Source organism: Cibotium barometz, chromosome 2, assembly GCF_041138505.1.
Source record: "Cibotium barometz isolate CiBa-2024 chromosome 2, ASM4113850v1, whole genome shotgun sequence".
In the NCBI taxonomy this organism is placed as follows: domain Eukaryota; kingdom Viridiplantae; phylum Streptophyta; class Polypodiopsida; order Cyatheales; family Cibotiaceae; genus Cibotium; species Cibotium barometz.
Genome location: NC_141047.1, coordinates 43,447,824 through 43,467,736, shown reverse-complemented (window position 1 = coordinate 43,467,736; position 19,913 = coordinate 43,447,824). Strand labels below are relative to the sequence as shown.

Below are 19,913 nucleotides of genomic sequence, written 5' to 3'. Positions count from 1 at the left end.
AACCCTGGTGCAACGGAGCTTCAGCTATTACAGATCCAATTGGAACACACGGTATGACAAAGGTGCCTATTCACGTGGAATGTTTTGTTTCAGTTTATCTCCATTTTCTCATTTTGTCAGCTTTTTCCCATGCAAAATGGCAGGCTTTTGCATCAACAGGGCCTGTATCAAAGGAGGAACTGGGGCGTGCTACCTGGACTTTCCTGCACACACTGGCAGCCCAGGTGCTTTTAATATATTTGGGACTCTAGCCTATAGCCATGATACAAGTATTTTTGTATGGGGATGATGCAGTGACACCCGCTTTGTGAAGAGGTTTTATTAAGCTTGTCTGTTTACCCGGCTGTAACAGGTTTGGCCTTACTGAACATCTAATTATTTACGTAATCATTTTAAATTAAAGATTGCGGAAATGAGTGAGCTAGTCTAATGCAGTGAAGTCACTGAAACTGGCCCTTTAACAATCATCATGAGTCTGTTTTGTATGACACTTCCAATAATCCTCTGTCCAGAGAAGAGCTACGTTGGTCAGTGATGTCCAGACTAGATGAATTTGGGAACTGTCAGATCCCTCAAATGTTGCTATTGCTGCATCCATTTCTGTGTCTAGGTTGGCCACCTTCTCACCATGTATCTTCCCATTAAACTTACACATCTTTGATATGGTGAACCTCCTCTTGAAGGAGAGGGTGGGATCAATGCTTTCCGAGAATGGTGCCTGGATCAAGGATCCCTGATGGAATTGGATGAACTCAAAGAACTTTACAATCTTGGTGAAAGACTACGATGCTGAAGGTCTGAATTGGTGAACCATGGTCTACTTAAGGCGGGTGGCTGGTTGTTGCTATAGTCTTCAGAAACAGGGTGGTTGTAAAGGAGCAAGATGCTCCACTTCAAAAATGCTCTTTTTGAAGTGGAGCCTCTCGCTCCTCTTGATTTTGTGACGTTGCCTGCACCATCAAGTGGTGCTGGAGAATGTTGAACCTTTGCTCAATCTTGCGGTTGATGGTTGTTGTCAAATCAAATCACCATGTAGTTAACTGAACCTGGATGGAACTGGAAAGGGAAACCCCCCTAGATTCTCATCTGGAAGAGGGCAAACACTGGCTTAGGCACTGAAATTCCGAATCTGTCATGTCCAAAATCTGGAGAGCCCTAAAGTCAAAAATATTTAAACTAAAACACTACAGTTGGGAAGTCGCTTGAGAGGAATCAGGCCACATATTGAAAGGGAAGGAGAAGCAGAAGGTGAAGGTGTCCATATTTGGAGGAGATGGTCTTGGTACTGAAAGGTGCATGGATGTTCATTAGTGCATAAAGGTCCCATTATTAAGAATGGCCCACCAAACAGCCTACCGTGAGTGGGCACGGCGTGACAGCCAGAAGGAGCCTGCTGTATTGTCTTGAAGGTGTGACGCTCGAGTTGAGGTGGCCCTTAAGTGAGGCTGACAATGATTGGGCTTTCAAGGCGGCTAGTTATGTGTATGGCATTTAGTGTTTGGTCTTCAAGTTGGCGTTCAATAGCATCACAACCTTATCTTTGAGATGTAGAAGGCTAATATGTGACTGACCTCTACTGTGTAGCCATTGGGTGCTGGCAGCCACACCAAACAGGGCAGACAGGAAGTGGGCCAGCTGTCAGCAGAGTCGGCCAGCTGTCAGCAGAGTCGGCCATCACATACATGGAGTCGCTGACAGGAGATGACTTCTAACACCCCCTCTCAGCTCCTGGCTGTGAAACCAACCACAGGGAGCTAGGGTGCCGCTTGAGCAAATTTTGAGATAGCAACTTCGTGAAGAGGTCCACCGTACTGTCCTCCGTCGAACAGAACTCTAGCAAGATGTCATCAGCAACGATCTGTTCACGAACAAAGTGCCTTTGGATGACCATGGGTTCCTCCAGTGGAAGCCCAAACCTGCAATGCAACCTCTGCATCCTCACCACCTCACAAGCAGCATCACAAGCAGCTCGGTACTCTGCCTTTGTCCTCGACAAGGCAAAAGATGACTGCCTTGACTGCTCCGTAAAACTGCTCCTGGGCCTGAAGTAGATCTTCTCGTGTACGGATCTCCTCCCCAAACTGAGTCACTCCAACCGTGGAGTCGGACTCCATCAATCAATCCCCCTCCTATGTAAAAGAGTCCATAATCCTTCGCATGCCGCAGAAACCACAGGAAACGCAATCCTGCCTTCCAAAGAGTCATCCGCAACCATGAGCTCAACTGTCTCATCAGGAAGCTCCCGTACAATCTGGTGTCCATCAACCAGCTCAATGAACCATTCTGCTTCTGAGTCAAAGAGGCATCACACTGCTCACAAGGATCAACACTTGTTACGGTGCAAAAACAAGTCCTGGAAACCTGTTGAAGACCACGCACCCCCTCTGAATCCGGAACCACAAAGCCTGGAGTATGCACCTCCTTCTGCAAGTAATCAATTGCCACCTGCTTGGCTTTCCGAAAGGTCCCCGTGGAAAGAACATCCTCATCTACAAGAGGTTCTTTGTCCTGAATACTACGAGACATCAGAGCATAAGTCACCTGTTCAGTTTCCTCTGACTGACGAACACAAGAACTACCAACATCAGTATTGGAGAGTTCCTGCCAACTGCTGCCATCTACTGGCAAGCTATCCACCATCTGGTCCCGGAAAGCCTGCACCTGCAGCGTATCCACACTTAAGTGGCCATTACCAGACTGCCACTCTATCACAAACCTGAGGACCTGGGAGAGAGAGTGCTGAAAGCTTGTAAACTCCATTCTCCACTCCGCCTTCCCAAACCACTCGGCCATTACCAGACTGCCACTCATCACAAACCTGAGGACCTGGGAGAGAGAGTGCTGAAAGCTTGTAAACTCCATTCTCCACTCCGCCTTCCCAAACCACTTGGCCTGTTGCTTTGTCCCGGAGAGCAACAAAATGCACATCAAACTCCACCCGTACGCCAGTCTTGCAAACTCGATGCACTGACAATAGATGAAAACCAAGTGACGGAACATACAACACCTGGGAGGAATGCTTCCCTCCTCTGCCATTGGGAACTATCTCCATCCTGCCCTCACTGTGGACTGGGATAGTGGATGTATCCCCAGTAAGAATGTGACCAGAAAGCCTGCAGAGATCCTGTAAACCGGAACGGGAAGGAGTCATGTGCCTGGAAGCACCACTATCTAGAATCCACTCCCGAGTATCCGTTGTTGCGGAGAGTCCTCCAATCTCCTCCCTGCCTGAAGAAAATGAAACATCGGTGTCCACCACCTCCAGGTGCACAAAAGCCGGAGTCTTCATGATTGCTGCTGAGGAATCTTCACCCTTCTCGGTCTTCCGCTTGGGACACTGCCTCCAATAGTGGCCTTTCTCGCCACAATCATTACAGGTCCTCTCTACCTTTAGTTTCTCGCGGTCAATAACGGACTTCTTCTCAAAAGACTCCTTCCCTTTGCCCGTGTTACGGCCTTTCGACCGTTGGCCAGTTAAGGCCTCCGAACCTCCACCCTGAGGAGGGTTCGTGAATCGTTCCTCCTGGTCCAAGACCATGGGCACAAGCTCCTCCACGTGATGGTGCTGAGCCTGCCACTGGTAATCAAAGACGAGTAAAATGCTGAGTACTGAGAGGGCAAGTGTGACAGCAACGTTATGGCCATGTCCTCTGACAATATCTCCTTCCCAGCCTGAAGAACTTCCTGCTGAAGAGCCTGCAGCTTGTTAATATGCTCCCGCATCGTCGACGACTCTGCAGGGCTCATAACCTGCATCTGTACTTCAAAGGAAATCCTCTTCATGGGCGATACCCTATTGTAAAGAGAGGCCAAATGCTTCCATATACCTCTGGCCAGCGTCATATGCTTTACATGATTGATTACTTGCGGTGTGCAATTGAGAAAGATAAATGAACGGACCCTGGCGTTGACACGATCCCACATCTGTGTCCGAGCCTCCCGGTCCTTTCGGATCGACGGTAACTCCCCTTCCTCTACTTCTGGCCGTGGAACCCCAACAACGACGAAATCAGCGAGGTCGTAAGACTCCCGAAAAGATTCCATCATAACCTTCCATATGCCGTAGTTGTTCCCGTCCAACTGACGGTCCACCGGGAACGTGGGGAGTGTCGGGATCTTCACATGCCTCTCGGCCATCTCAAACAGATCTGCCATTGCGGGGATGTACTCTGAAAAGGGTGGGTGGGTGGAAACAAAGACGAACTAACACCTGCAAGTGGCTGTCCAGCTAATCAGCCCGCCGTCCTCTTGCTTCTCCTCTTCCCGAACAGTCCCAAACAGTCCCCTAATCAGCAACACAACAGTCTCCCTCTTGCTCACACAAATCCCAAGAACTATCTAGAGCCTAGAGCTCTGATACCATGTCAGAATACGCAGCGGAGATGACGACCAGATCTGGGAACACGAGCAAAATGCAGTGCAGAAAATCACAGCACAAGAGAGAGAGAGATAGAGGCGTGTAACTCTGCTCTATATACACAAGATGATCCCGAGTATCATACAAAATGGAATGGAGGCTGGGGGCCATTTTATATGGCCCCCCATCAGTAGTCGGCCTGCTGTAGGGCAGCCGACTGGCCCTGAAACTCCACGACCAGCAAATATAGCCAGTCGGCCAGCTGTCAGCGGTCGGCCATCACATACATGGAGTCGTGGACCAGTTCCAGCAGTCGGCCAGCACATGGGCCCTCCTGCCAACCCTGGGAAGCCACCCAAGCCATAGAAAAATGGGAAAAAATAGGGGAAAAAAACGGAGAGTGGGGAAAAATGGGAAAACACCTCATAAAGGCGGGCACACCCACAACAAAGGCCCTGGTGTATAAAAATAGACAGGAGATGACTTCTAACAGTTCTATCCCGCAGGGGGAGCGTGGTCTCCTAAATGACTCGTAAAAGCAAATCACCCATAGAGTGATTGACCTTAACTTGGGCAACCTCTATTCTTGATTCTTAGAAACAACACTTTTTTTCCCATCTACGCGAGGCAGAGTCGCAGTCTAATCCTCTAGAGTAGGGTTGCCCAGGGACCTCCTTACCTAAGATAGGGCTTTCAATTAATTCTGTTGGAAAGCTACTCGACTAATCGGGTCCACCTGCCGATAGGATGGTGCCATCAGGGCATTCCATCCTCCCACGTTTCACCCAACTCATGCGTCAATTTTGTTTTCTAATTAGTTCTACCATGTTGTGTAACATATATAAATAAGTTCCTTAATCAGAGACCTTACATAGTGTTCGTTAAAACAACTACTTAACAATGATAGAACAATACTAGAAAACAAGGGATTTAATTAAAAATAGATACAATGTTCAACTATATCTATAGCCAGATCAAGGCTTATTTTATTTCGTCGATTATCTAGAATTCGGCCTTCCAATCTCCATAGACTAGGCAATTCCTACGGGACCATACACCTTGTCGTTGGTAGCCGGTGAGGACTCAAGCCGGCCTGTCGCCCTTCAGGCTTTGTCGCTTAATCCTTCCGCTTAATTCGTAACACTTGTCCAAACCGGTGAGTTTCAGCTTTCCAATAATAGGAGGGATACCTTAGGTCGACTCTGGGAATCGCTAACGTAGCCGCCGGGCTACACAAGTACATGAATGGGGTTAGCATTAAGGTAGGGAGAAGATGTACCCGTACTTTAACTTAATTAAGATAGCAACATAAGCACAGGAATGGGGTTAACATCAAGGCAGGGAGAAGATGTACCCGTACTTTAACTTAATCAAGATAGCAACACCATTGTTTAACTAAAATCATATGGGATACAAGAAACCACACTATCTTCTCGAGAAAGCGATAACTTTACAGGAATTTTAGTAAATTCGAAACAAGGAAAAGTAGCACTCTCTTTCTTACTTAATTAATGCTAACATTAAAGATTAAAAAAAACCCCCTTTTTTAAAATAATTTTCAAGCTAACCTCACTATTGGTGCCATGTGGGACTCCCACGGGAAGAGCTTGGACCGTGTCCAGGGCATTCTTTCTAGGGTCGTCATTATGCACGCTTCTCGAGGCAGCATTTTGGCGTCTTTGAGGAGGAGCCATACTATTCACCTTTCTCATAGCTTGCGTCACCGCGAACTCAACGCTTCAGTTGGATTGCAATTTGGAGTTCGTTTGCTCACTTTATGAGCATAAAACTCACTCGTGGAAACCACCTCTAAGAGCAAAAGTGTGCTTACTTAAAGCAAAAGTCTCCACAAATGGGGGAGGGGAGAGTGTCCTTAAGCTGGGGCAAGGTTGGAAATTAAACCGAAGGGAGGAGATGGTGAGTTCCCTCTTAAGTCTATTCACACAGGGAGAGAGGGGGAGGGGGGGGGAGAGGAGGGGTAGAACAATGTAGGACACCCTCTCCACACAAGAGAAGAGCTGGAAGAAATTCTGCAGAACCTACTTGGAGATGGGCTGAAAAGGGCTTGTTGGGAGATGGGTTGTTGGGTACCGTCTCCGTGCAGAGTGTCGGGTGTCGGCCATGGAGGAGTACTGAGGGGTTTATATAGAGTTGGTACGGGTACGAGTGCAGGGAAAGAGAGCAAAGTGGGGTACAAAGGACGGTGCACGGTGAAAGTACACCGGTCTATGGTTGCATGAGTCTAGGAAAAGGGATGGTGCGTGTACGCGTGTCAAAGGTGAGGTACGCATGTCAGTGGTCGCATAGGTGTCCATGTGGCGGCCAGTGGGGACCATACGCTAGGGTGGCTGGTCTTTGGTCGCGTGGTTGGTGTGTGGGTGTGTGGGTATGTGTACGACATCTTTTTGGGACGGGGATTTCTTTTTTGGGGTGCCGGCCTCGATATGTGTATTGGCGTGTCCGACAGCTGTGAAATTTTTTTCGATGAAATTGTTTGGGGTGTCTTCCTGGTCGTAGGGGTGCAGTCTGTTCGTCAATCGAACACCCGGACATGCATTTATTAAGGTCAGAAGTTTACGGTACTTTAAGTAAAAATAACTAAAAATTTACGTAGAGGCTTATTCCGGTGTTTTTTGAGTGCTATAAAATCTTATATTAGGGTAAAATCGTGCGTAGATTCTGAATTTGGACTCTGAATTTTAAGATTCCAAGTGGATATAGCTCAATTATTAAAATTAATGATTTTTACATTATAAAAGAGACCATAAATTCATCTATTAAATGGACATATATTATTATTGAAGATGGGCATGTTACATCCTTCCCTCCTTAAAGAAATCGAGATGTTCTTATCTCGTCATAATTCGGGGTAATCTCTTAAGAGTGTAACTTTATCTTCCCAAGTTGCATGCTCTTTAAGTTAGTCCTTCCATTGCACCAGATGTTCTATAAGAGTTCTGTTACGGAGTTGCCTTTGTCTAGAATCGAGATCCTACTAGGCTGCAACTTAAGGATTCCTTGAGTTGGGATTACAACTTGCTTATCATCAAGAATATGATCGACATTGGGTACATAAGGCTTTAACAAGCTTACATGAAATACATTGTGGACCTTAATATGGGCTAGGACCTACTGCTTATAGGCACTTCTACCCAGACACTTGATGACTGTATAGGGTCCACAGTATCTTGGGCTGAGCTTCTTATATTTCCTAAGTGACAAAGAGCTACGCTTGGGTCGCACCCACAGAAGAACTTTGTCTCCTTCCTTGAAGGTCCTTTCTCTTGGCGGTAGACTTTCAGCCTATAGATGATGTGGTTCTTGACCTTCAACCTTCACCTTTGCTTTAGGGATTCCCTTGGCTGTCTTGGCCCCAAGGTTGCATCCAAATGTTTGGAAACGTTAGTGAACGTGGGAGTTTGATTAATGTAGGTTAAAAAATGAAGGACGAACGCACGTCAACATCACGCTTTTTTTTTTCTTCTGTTTCTTACGTGGGTGTGGCTCTCTCTGTTCGGCGGCGGGCGAGCTGGTCATGCTGGTCGTGCTCGCCCCGCACAGGTCAACCCCTCTATTTCTCCCTCTTGCACTCGCTCAACTCTCTCTCTCTCTCTCTCTCTCCCGCCACTCTCTCTCCCTGTCACTCTCTCTCCCCCCCCCACCTGCTTGCTGTCTATCTTTCTCTCTCTTCGCAACAGCCCCCTCTGGCCTCTCTCTCTGTGGGAAGCGCTGCAGACACGCACAGAGCTTTTCTTATGGCCAAGGGTTAATTAATTTTTAACCCGAAACCAGCCTTTTTCAGCCCAAGACAAGATGGAGAGGATCGACATTGAAGACCTGATCAAGGCAGCCATCCAACAACACAAGAAAGAGACGGACAATGCAATTAATATGGTCAACCGAAGCCTTCTTGACAAAGTCAAGAAGCTTGAAGCGCGGATAGCAGCCCAAGATGTAGAGATCGCAAATCTCAAGATAGAGATAGAAGAAGCACGTGCTCAACATAAGCTTGAGAAAGGTGAAATTCAGCCCGTCATGATGGAGGAGCTGAACACCATCAAGGCCTAAGTGAGAACACTTCAAGAGAGAGAAGAAAAGAAAGCCCGGGAGACCTCCTCGTGGGTGGAGGTGCTCACGAAGACACAAAAGCAAGTAGATAAAGCGGAGAAATGGATAGAAGTGGTCAAGAAAGGTAAGAACAAGGAGGTCGAAAGCACATCTACCTCGAAGATTATCAACCGAACCATTGAGGAGGAACAAAGAAGAAAGACAAGGGAACTTCATGTGCGGATCACGGGGCTTAAGGACGGTGACAATGTAGAGAAGGAAGCCAAAGATTTATACACACGCATGGGCATTTCGAGGCCTACACACACGGGGGCTTGGAGAGTGGGCAAGAAAGACAAGAATGGAGGAGAGAGCTCGAAGGAGAGAGCTCTCATTTTACGCTTTCCCACCTTGGAGGCCAAGAAGGATTTCTTGGCCAAGCGCTCTGCCCTTAAGAAAACGGGCATCTTTTTAGGAGATGACCTCACCTTGGCACAGCTAGCACATATGAGGGAGTGCATGCCGGAGATTAGGGCAGCCAGAGAAAAAGGGAAGCTAGCATTTTACAGAGGAGGTAGAGTGGTGATACTAGAGAGACGCACCACCTGACGGTGCGAGACTTATGGGACCAGTCTGAGACTTGCAGTATGAAACTGCAACGGAGCATTGAGATTGGATGTGGGGGCCTTTGGCCTTTCAGGACAGCTTCACAGATAGGGACATCATCTTCTACTCGGACTCTCGGAGACACATCAGGCCCCAGGCAGCACATTACCGAGAGTGGCGGGATACAGATGGGAGACGACTTGTAGACAGGAGGCCCGCTTGAAGCATGGTGGTCGTGGATCCGGAGGAGATGCAGTTCTTTTTAGAGAGGAGCTTCAGCCACTCATCCATGTTATGCGCCGTGATGAGAGCGCGAGGTACATGTGGGTCAGAGTGAGGGCAGATGAGGGTAGACCCCTATACATTGCTATATGTTACTTTCCACCCAGCACATCTCATTATGCAGCGCCCAAGGGGCAATCTCCATATATGATTCTAGATGAGGACATATGGGAGTTCTCCAGGGAGGGAGATGTTATCATACTTGGGGACTTTAATGCTCGAACGGCTCAATACCAGACCTCCTTCTTTGACACTTCAGAGGAGATGTTGAGAGAGATAGATGTGGAGGAGATGTGTTTCACCCGGAGATCACAAGATGAGGTGGAGTGTACTGAGTATGGGAGATACCTCTTGGAGATGGGGACTGCACATGGGCTGGCCATTTTAAATGGCCTAGAGAGGTATCCACTTGCCAGTGGCTTTACTTGCTTTCCACACAGACATGGGGCCAGCACAATGGATTATGTTTTAGCCTCGCCAACCTTCATCCCGAGTATCCAGGATTTTGCGATTGGCCCCAGGCCCATCGGAGTTAAAGTGGATCATGCACTTCTCTCCTTTACGGTGCATTTCCACTACAGTACCCGCCAGGTTGGGCAGTCCTCCTATCACCCGAGATATACCTTCTGTAGAGAGACTGATGGAGTATACACCGCAGAGATCCACAGCTTGTTGAGTGCAGAGGATCCACAGAGGCCATTAGGAGAGCTCACACAGATCCTGACAGAGGCTTTACATATAGCTGCAGCGACGGCCTTCCCACACACGCTGGCCATAGGTGTTACTACATATAGACAGTCACGCATCATCTTCAGATCCCTCATTCGGCGGAAGAAGAGAGCATTCTTAGCTCGGCTGGAGAGAGACATCTATCAGTTGTTTTTGAGTCAGGATTCTGGGGAGGCCTGGAGATTGCTTAGAGTGCACCCCCTGCCTCCGGCCATTACCTCTCCAGATACATGGGGCGAGTATGCTCTACACAGTACCAGAGCAGCCACCACTACCGAACCCTCCAAAGCCTTGTCCACCCACTTCTACCTTCTTCACAGCAGAGATGGTGAGGAGGACCATCAACAAATTGCATACAGGGAGGGCACAGGATCATGAGGGCATTGTAGCCGAGCATTTCATACATGCTAGAGTTATGATTGCAGACTTGCTAGCTCTCATGTTTAATAGAGCCATGTGTGAGGGGTTTCCTGGGACTTGGAGTACTTCCACGATTGTGCCGGTACTCAAGTTTGGAGATCCGAGCCTGCCGACTAACCACCGCACCATTATGATTGGTCACTTGCCGGCCAAGCTATATGCCTCTACTCTTGAGCATGAGTTGAGCAGATGGGCAGAGAGACAAGGGGTCCGACCTCAGGGACAGGCCGGTTTCAGGAGGAGATTCTCTACTTTGGATCATATCTTTACCCTCAGGGCTATCAGTGAGGAGGGCAGAGCATATGGGAGGAGGATCTACTGTGGCTTTGTGGATTTCCGCAAGGCCTTTGACACAGTGCCCAGAGCTAGACTTGGGGGTTCTCTCAGCGCAGGCTGCAAGACTTGGGGGTTCCATGTGAGCTCATTTGGGGTATTATGGCACTTTATGAGACAGTAGTTGGGCACTTGCTGGCCAAGCTATATGCCTCTACTCTTGAGCATGAGTTGAGCAGTTGGGCAGAGAGACAAGGGGTCCGAGCTCAGGGACAGGCCGGTTTCAGGAGGAGATTCTCTACTTTGGATCATATCTTTACCCTCAGGGCTATCATTGAGGAGGGCAGAGCACATGGGAGGAGGATCTACTGTGGCTTTGTGGATTTCCGCAAGGCCTTTGACACAGTGCCCAGAGCTAGACTGATGCGCAGGCTGCAAGACTTGGGGGGTTCCATGTGAGCTCATTTGGGGTATTATGGCACTTTATGAGACAGTAGTTGGGTGAAACAGGGCTGCCCGCTCTTTCCGACTCTATTTGGACTATACATTGATGAGATCTCTAATTATATTGGGACACGAGGGGACAGAGGAGCCCAGTTGGCTGGCACTTGCATACCTCTGCTCTTATATGCTGATGATATTGTGCTTATAGCAGACTCACTAGAGGGTATGCAGAGGCACTTGGATACTTTACATGCTTATGCACAGGACAGTGGGCTCTCAGTTAACCTTGGTAAGACCAAGGTTATGGTGTTTGACACTACAGCTCAGTGGGTCTGGAGATTAGCGCCTATTTTCACATATGGGCAGGAGACAGTGGAGTATGTTGACTCATACACATATCTTGGAGTGGTGTTCACTGGGCCCACATTTTCCATGAGGGGGGCAGCAGAGGCCAGATTGACTAGAGGATATGCAGCACTAGGAGGTCTAGAGAGGATGTGCTCACAGGTACAGTTTCAGGAGCCACGCACTAAGCTGTGGCTTTTTGACATGCTGGTCACATCGGCTATGCTATATGGAGTACAGATCTGGGGGCCTAGCCTAGATCGTCACAGTCGATCAGGACGCACATACGATGGATGGAGATCGATGGAGAGACCACTTGTGTCCATGATCTCCAGGATGATTCGGGCTAAGGCCTCAGTACCCCATGAGATTATCGGAGCCGAGATGGGAGCACCACCAATCGTAGTCGAGGCTCTTGCCAGATCAGTGTCCTTCATTCATAGCACCTGGGAGCTTCCCCGACACCGGTATGCACGACTTGCTTTAGAGTCCTCTCATCAGCTAGCCATGGAGGGAGACACTTCATGTTGGTATGCGCAGACAGCATCCTGGTTTGAGCTCCACGGGTTCAGCTTAGAAAGACTTCCACCCTTCCAGTACTCTCTAGAGGCACCCTCTCTCACCTTGTCACATTCTGAGATTAGTAGAGTCATCAGACAGGACCTCATTCAGTTGGACACTAGGAGGACATGGCTAGAGCCCTCATAGGAGTTAGGGACGAAGATGGCTTTCTATAGAGACCATCTTCTCCGCACCACTGAGGATGGCTTTATACTTAGACCGAGCTACATGGATACCCATTTGTCTCATGGATTGGGCTTCATCTTTTGCTTCAGGCATCTTTTTGGTGCTCGCTGTGCGGCTCATAGTTTCTGTTCGTCGTGCTGGCGTTGCTTGCCATCTCTTGATTATGGGCTGTAATGAGTGCCTGCTGTTGTCGTGTTAATTATGGGCCATAAACCCTCTCTCATAAGACTAAAATTCAATTTAGTTTGCCAGGTATGAAAATTATTCCCATCAAAATTTTCAATGAATAGATGAGAGGCCATGATATGAGAAGGGGGTCTTAGCTTGTATAATGTTTGAGCGAGTGTCTACCCTTTTATAGATTTATCAGGGTTTTCTAGAAATTAGGGCTTTCAAAAATTAGGGTTTTCAAATTTAGGATTTTTTTTTGAAAATGATGTTATAGGAGGCTATAGCAACATGTTAATGTCATGTATGTACCCTCGATTTTAAGAAATGATGGAAGATTTGGGATAAATGCTTTGGTAAAGATAGATTTTCAGAAAATGATGAAAGCCCCCAAATCTGTACCTTACTGAGTGTTGTTTGCAGAATCACTTTGACGTCTGTTGTTGTAGAGAGTCATGAAGCTCTTTGCTCTTTTTCGAAATTCGTGCTCTTGACTTCTTTGTTGCAGCTGTGAGAGCTAAGCTTAGCTTAGCTCAAGCTAAGCTATGGAGCTTTGACGACTGTGCACATGTATTCGGGTTGCTGCTGTGTGTAGTTGGGCTGCTGCTGGGCAGCACACAGAGCAGATGGGTAGCACTGTTGGGCAGTGATGGTGAGGCGTCTGTGGTGCAAGGCATCGTTGCTCACTGTGAGGTGGTGGGTTGTGTAGGAGATGGCAGCCAGCAGAGCTAGCGAGATGGCAGATGATGACCAGGGAGATGGTTCGAAGGTGGTGCTGAGGAGGAGGTTGCAGGGATGAACATGAGTAACAGCCAAGCATTTTTTTCCCGTCCTTGATGTTCTTTACAGACATCAAGGACGGGAATTGCATTAGGGCTTCAGCCTATGTAGCCCTAGCCCCTAGTCACGTCCACATACATGAGTGATGCATGTGGCGAGAAGCTTGGTAGATAAGTGGTTGTGGGGTGTGCCAAGAAGATACCCAGATGGGTGCATGAGGATGAGGTTGGATGGATGAACATGGGTAGTATGCATGCTATTGTCTTTCAATGCTTGTTCAATCTGATCCAAGAGGATTTGTTTACATGTTAAGACATTTCTTGGTACTGGCTAATTGCTATTCTTTTTTCCCAGTTTCCAGACAGGCCAACAAGTCAACAGCAGCGGGATGCCAAAGAGCTGGTGGGTTTAACGGTCTGCTCGGATTATTTTTTTGATCAGTATTGTTTTAGTCATTACAAAGCAGCATTCGGTATGTTCAAATCTGAAGTGTATGCAGATGGCAATACTTTCACGACTATATCCATGCAAAGAATGTGCAGATCATTTCAAGGAAGTGCTCAAGTCAGTCTTGTATGATAAGTCTTTCAAAATGGGATTTCTCAAACTGTACAAAAATTTACAGATTTTCCATGTGTTCTTTAGGGTTAATCCTGTACAAGCGGGTTCTGGTGTGGAACTAGCACAGTGGATGTGCAAGGTGCACAATGTTGTCAATAGAAGGTATGTATGTTCTTGCAATGTAGTATGCTAATGGTTTAGGCCAAGACTTTCTTTCATCTTTTGTAGACAATTATGCAGAATCAATAAGCCAAGCATGACCTACGTTGTGCCTGTTGTGGTGCTTTCAGCTTGGGAAAGCATGCATTTCCTTGTCATCGTGTTGACGCAAGATGGGGTGCAATGGATTGTGACGAAGGTGCCTGCAATCTTCAAGGAAGAATGCATTGATGGATGAAGCATTGACCATCGTTCTAGAATGTCATAGCCATTCTCTATAATTGAGGAAAGTAATCCCTGTAAAGGTGCAATTTGTGGAGATACATGGAGTTAAATAGGGTGGATGGATTATCTGATGAAATCATTCCAATGAATACATATGTTGAGAGTAATAGTGATTGCCAACTTCAACTGAAACCGACCACCAAAAAACAATTGAGTGCAAGTTTTTCGAAAGGGTTGCCATGACTTTGGAGTTCTCTTCCTTGAGTCTTGTCTTGGCTGGTAGTGCGAATATAGGTCCCCTTGTTGAAGCTTTGAGGGAAAATAAAAAGGGGAGAAAATATTCTAGCATTTTCCCCTTTCTAAGCTTAGGTATCCGAAGGTGCCCGGTGCTTCAAAATTTTAGCTCAAGACCGGCATGGTTTTTATGTTGTGTATGGCCTTTTGCAGGTGTTAATATGATTCTCTCTCTGTATCTCTCTGTCTCTCTCTCTCCCCCCAATTGCTACCTCCTCATAGGACTACTTATCTTAGGTTCATTAAATTTCATTTTGGTGATTGTTTCTCCTTGGTGCCTTTAGACAAGTTAAGGACAAGGCAGAGAAGGATGCCGTGTAATGGATTGCATCTGTAATGGAAGGAAGGAAATGCCAACCCAACAATGGTATAAGCGTACTTGCAACAGCTCCCTAGAATTTTAATCTAACAGGGATGAAAGAGCCATGATAATTTCTTCTTGTGCTATGTTTCGTAATGGTGAAGCTAGTATGCATGTGGTTACTTATCTTTTTTTGAGTTACGGCTACGTATAGTATTTTTATGCAGGTTAGTCTAGTAAGAAGTGATAATTTGTCATTTACACTCCACCTTTGTGATGGCTTTCTTATCCATAAACAGGGTTCTTATGAACATGAGAAAGGATAATGACGTCTGTGGAAAGCAAAAATGGTCCATGAGATAAGAAAAATGAGTGTATAATTTGTGCTATGAGATGTTTAGAGCATCCCCTATATGCAAAAAAGAAAAGAAAAGCTGTATTAACGTCTACTGCATGGCCTAGTCGGTATATTCTAATTTTAGATGAAAAGGTGTCGGGCCGCCAAAAGGTTTAAATTTTGAATGAGAATTTTCATGTTGAAGTGATAGGAAGCGGATAAACATTGAAATATAATAAAAGTGTTTTCGACGCTTTTTTGACTGTTTTATTGAGACATTTTGATGCTTATTTTGACTTTGGGGATTTTTTACAAAACCGGCTGGGTCACTTATCATGTTTTTGTATGTTGCAAAACATAGGCTTATTTCTTTGGTATTCTCTCCTCTCTGCACCTCCCTCCGTTCCTTAGGAAAGAATGAACCTAAGCCCTTTCCTCAACTCTTGCTTTTGATTATGTGTGTCTATGGTGTGTGTGTGTGTGTGTGTGGTCTTTCAAAATTGCTAACATCATGTGTTTTGTTTGTTTTGTAGGCTTATAAGTTCTCCTTGATCTCTCATGCTACAAACCCTAAACCCTTGAGACTCTAGCTAGTTATATGAAGTGCTTGTGTTAATGTAATAAAGATAAAACAATCTTCACTTTAAAAAAACACATTTAAGTGTGGTAACATTATGATGTGTCCATGTAGTAGTTAAAACATTTAGATATAAATAGTAGAATGTTTGGGTAGCCTTATCCGCTAGTACAAGTGCACAAGTGTGTTCGAACAAACATGAAGTTGAATTCATATTAACACAAAACATTCAAAGATAAAGTGTTGTTTAAAATCAATACATCTTTTCTTATTTTTGGAGATGTCAAGATATCATGTAAAGCATAACATATAAATGGACTTTTCATTTGTTGTTGATTAATCATGTTTCAAAGATAAACTTACACATACAGTTTTCAAGAAAGAGCTGAGTACATATAAAAAATTCAATTCTATGTTTTTCTATGATGCTTCAAATCATAGTATTTAGTGCGAAGCGTCGGATGTTCTTTCAAGTCGTTATACGTTTTGTTAGTTGTTGTTTCTTTTGATGCTATTTGCTATTGCTCTAACGATGTAGCTATAATTATGCTTGTAGTTGAATGCAAAATGGAGAATGTGAAATTCTCGTGGAAGGGTTTGTAGGCTTCATTTTTCTTCATTCTACTCGTCGGTGGTTTGTTAGTATGCACTACTTTTCTTTTTTGATAGTCTTTTGTAACTTCATTGTGTTTTCTCTCGTCTCTAAAGCACGTGATGGAGTAGATTATGTATTCATTCTCGTTGTTTATCGTCGTCTTTTGTTGGTTGCTCGTTTCGTGTCTCTGTTTGTCCGATCTGGATTATCTACATTGGAATTGTTTGTTTAATTAGTACATTAAATATTATTTTTTTGTATGGCATTTTATGACATTGCTCATTTAGTAACATGATGTATGCTTAATCTTCTTATATGGATCTGTGTTTTGGTTGAAGAGTTTTTGTCGAAGTGTCAAGTTATTTCTTATCATTTATCGATAGTCGGATATTGTCGATCATATGGTCGTATTCTTTCACCATCTTGACTTGCGAATTTTTTGTCAATATCCAAGAGTTAGTTGATGTCGACGTTGTATCCATAATGGAGCATTTCCATTTTGTACGTAGTTATCTTTTTGGTTTTATCATCCAGAAGTTTTTAGACTTCTACTTCTAGTAGTCGTTTACTTGTCTCGTCTATTTCAATGCCGATCTCTATAATTATCTCCTTCTATAGTCCTGCAGAACGTTGATAATATTACAATACTTTTGGTCAGTTAGATAGTTATTAGGTAAGGGGAGGGAGAAGTTTGTGTTTATATACATAACAGCTCACTTAAAGTTGCCTTTAAGTTTTTTTGCTTGTCATCTGTTCATGCATGAGCATAGCTCGGTGTAGTTTGGAAATCCGTTGATATATATTATTGGTTGATCTCCAGTCAAGTTTGTCGATCACATTTGGTTTGTTTTTAGGTAGCATGATGGGTCTAGCTTTGGTTCGGCTTGTCGAGTGGTTATTGCATTTTTCTTAAATAATTCAAATAGCTGTATGTTAAAAATATTTTGATGTTATTGTTGGAAACGTGGTGCATTGTTATATTCATGATTGCATAAATGAATTTGTTCGAAACATACCTGTTCATTGCCTCAAATTATGGAGGCATTATCTCTTGGGGGCAAATTCCAGCTTGTAACAAAAGTCTAAAGTGGATCTTCACCCAGCCTAACCTCAACATGCGGCAAAGGAGATGGATTGAAATTTTATAAGAATATGACTTCGACATCAAATTTCACCCTAGGAAAGATAATGTGGTAGCAGATGCACTTAGTTGCAAATCTTTCTTGAGTGCAATTTCAATGCCAAATAATCCCATACTGGTCAAGGTGGAAGAAGTCTCATCTCATGATCTAGATTATCAAACGATGATAAAGTTAGTAGAAGAAGGGGGACATTCAGAGAAAGAGAAGAATCTAATCAAGGGATACTCCACTCATGAAGGAAGCCTCTACTTCAATCACACAGGCTATGTATCCCTAAGGATCCTGCTTTAAAGAAACTAATCCTCCATGAAGCTCATGATAGTCCTGCTCTGCTGTAGGACACCCAGGCTATGCAAAAACAGTAAATGCCATAAGAAGGAGCTTTCATTGGGCAGGCTTGAAAAAAGATGTGCTTCGGTACTTGAAGCAATGCCTCTCATGCCAAAGGATCAAAGCTGAAAGGGTCAAGATGCCTGGAAAACTTCAACCCTTAGATATTCCCCAAATGAAGTGGGAGTGTATTAGTATGGATTTTGTCACAAGTCTCCCCACTGTTCAAGGAGGATATGACTCCATTCTAGTAGTAGTGGACTTACTTACCAAAGTAGCTCACCTTATACCAGCAAAGAAGACCTTCAAAGCTTCTGATGTTGCTCGAATATTCATCAAGGAAGTCCTCAAACTTCATGGTATCCCAAAAAGGATAGTAAGTGATCGGGATTCTGACTTCACTTCAAAATTCTGACAGTCTTTATTTCAAGCCCTTGGAACTCAACTTTGCTTTAGCACAGCTTATCATCCAGAGACCGATGGCCAGACTGAGAGAGTCAATCAAGTAATTGAAGACATTCTCAGAGCATACCGTGGACGGGAACCAAGAAGGTGGATTCAATACCTTCCTCTGGTAGAATTTGCCTACAATGCATCTTATCATCAAAGCATAGGTAAGAGTTCCAAATCATGGGCGGCATAATTTGCTTCATATTGCTTCAGCTTGCGGGAAGTATAAGCAACTGGTCTTCCTTCTTGGCCTAAGACAGCACCAAGTGCTAGACTACTAGCATCGGTAACCACTTCAAATTCTTTGGAGAAATCAGGAAGCTTTAAGACTGGGGTAGAAGTAATAATGACCTTCAGCTGATCAAAGCTATTTTGATGGATTGACAGCCACACTATTTTGCAATCCTTCTTAAGAAGATCCATCAAAGGTGCAACTACCAAGGCATAATCTTTGATAAAAATCCTATACCAACCCGTGATTCCCAAAAACCCACGAACTTCACGAATTGATTTAGGGGGTGGCCATTCTAGAATATCCTTGACCTTGGCGGGGTCTACTGAGATGCCATCTTTGGAGACGATGAATCCAAGATACTCAATTTGATGAGTAAAGAAGGTACATTTGCTTTTCTTGGCATAGAGTTTGTGTCTGCGCAGCAATTGCAGAACTCTACGCACATGCTCCTCATGCTCTTCCATTGATTTGGAGTAGATTAAGATGTCATCAAAGAAAACAAGCACAAATTCATCCAAGTAAGGACGGAATATATCTTGCATTAGGCGGTTGAAGGTTGCAAGAGCATTGGTTAACCCGAATGACATTACAGTAAACTCATAGTAGCCATAATAGGTATTGAAGGCTGTTTTGGGTATATCTGCTTCCTTGACTTTGATCTGATAGTAACCAGACCTCAAATCTATTTTTGAGAAGACTTTGGCCCCATGAAGCCTGTCAAGAAGTTCGTCGATGCGAGGGATAGGATACTTATTCTTGACAGTGACTTGATTTAGCCCTCGATAATCTATGCAGAGGCGGAGAGTTCAGTCCTTCTTTTTTTGGAAAAGAACAGGTGCTCCCCAAGAAGAGCTACTAGGGCGTACAAATCCTTGTTCAATGAGTTGGGAAAGTTGCTCCTTAAGTTCAATGGCTTCAGGAAGGGACATTTTATAGGGAGTTTTTGAGACGGGTTAAGCTCGGGATCACCTCAATTTCATGATCGACTTCTCGAGGAGGCGGTAACCCTGTAAGCTCGTCAGGGAAGATGTCAGAGAATTCTTGGAGCCAAGAGGGTTCTGTCTCCATACTAGTTTTAATGACTTTGTTGAGTTTGACTAAGAAAACTTGTTGACCCTTACGTGTTCCCTTGAGAAGATGTTTTGCCTTGACTACCCTAGATTTAGGTTTTCCTGTGATCCCCTGAACAGATATTACTTGGCCATGCTCATTTTCAAAAGTAATACTCCCTTGGTTACAATGAATGCTACCTTTGTTTGCAATTAACCAATCCATCCCAAGGATTCCATCATAAATTCCTAGTGGCAAGACTCTAAAGTGGCCATGAGTTTGCTCATTACCCAGCTCAAAATCAAGGTTCCCTATAGAGTGGCGAGATACTTCTTCTTTCCCACAGGTTAACTCTACGATCATTTTTCTAGCTGTTTTTTGACCCAAGTTTAATTTTTGCAAACACCTAGGAGAAAGGAATGAATGGGTACTGCCACAATCAATCAAAAGCTGAAATGG

At 44.9% G+C, this 19,913-nt stretch overlaps 1 protein-coding gene and 1 pseudogene across 1 annotated transcript in view; both read left to right on the top strand.

Annotated features, from left to right (window-relative positions):
• The window catches only part of ERV1 (Erv1/Alr family protein), a 14,881-nt gene extending 571 nt beyond the window's left edge, over positions 1-14,310 (top strand). The window contains exons 1-6 of the mRNA XM_086818167.1: positions 1-51; positions 144-224; positions 13,553-13,600; positions 13,698-13,762; positions 13,844-13,921; positions 14,050-14,310. The exon at positions 1-51 is cut by the window's left edge and continues 571 nt beyond it. Of these exons, the coding sequence (XP_086674293.1) occupies positions 1-51; positions 144-224; positions 13,553-13,600; positions 13,698-13,762; positions 13,844-13,921; positions 14,050-14,149 (423 nt within the window). The 3' untranslated portion in view covers positions 14,150-14,310. The remainder of the gene's footprint in view (positions 52-143; positions 225-13,552; positions 13,601-13,697; positions 13,763-13,843; positions 13,922-14,049) is intronic.
• Positions 8,056-9,145, top strand: LOC147641109 (uncharacterized; annotated as a pseudogene).
• Positions 14,311-19,913: the final 5,603 nt, after the last annotated feature.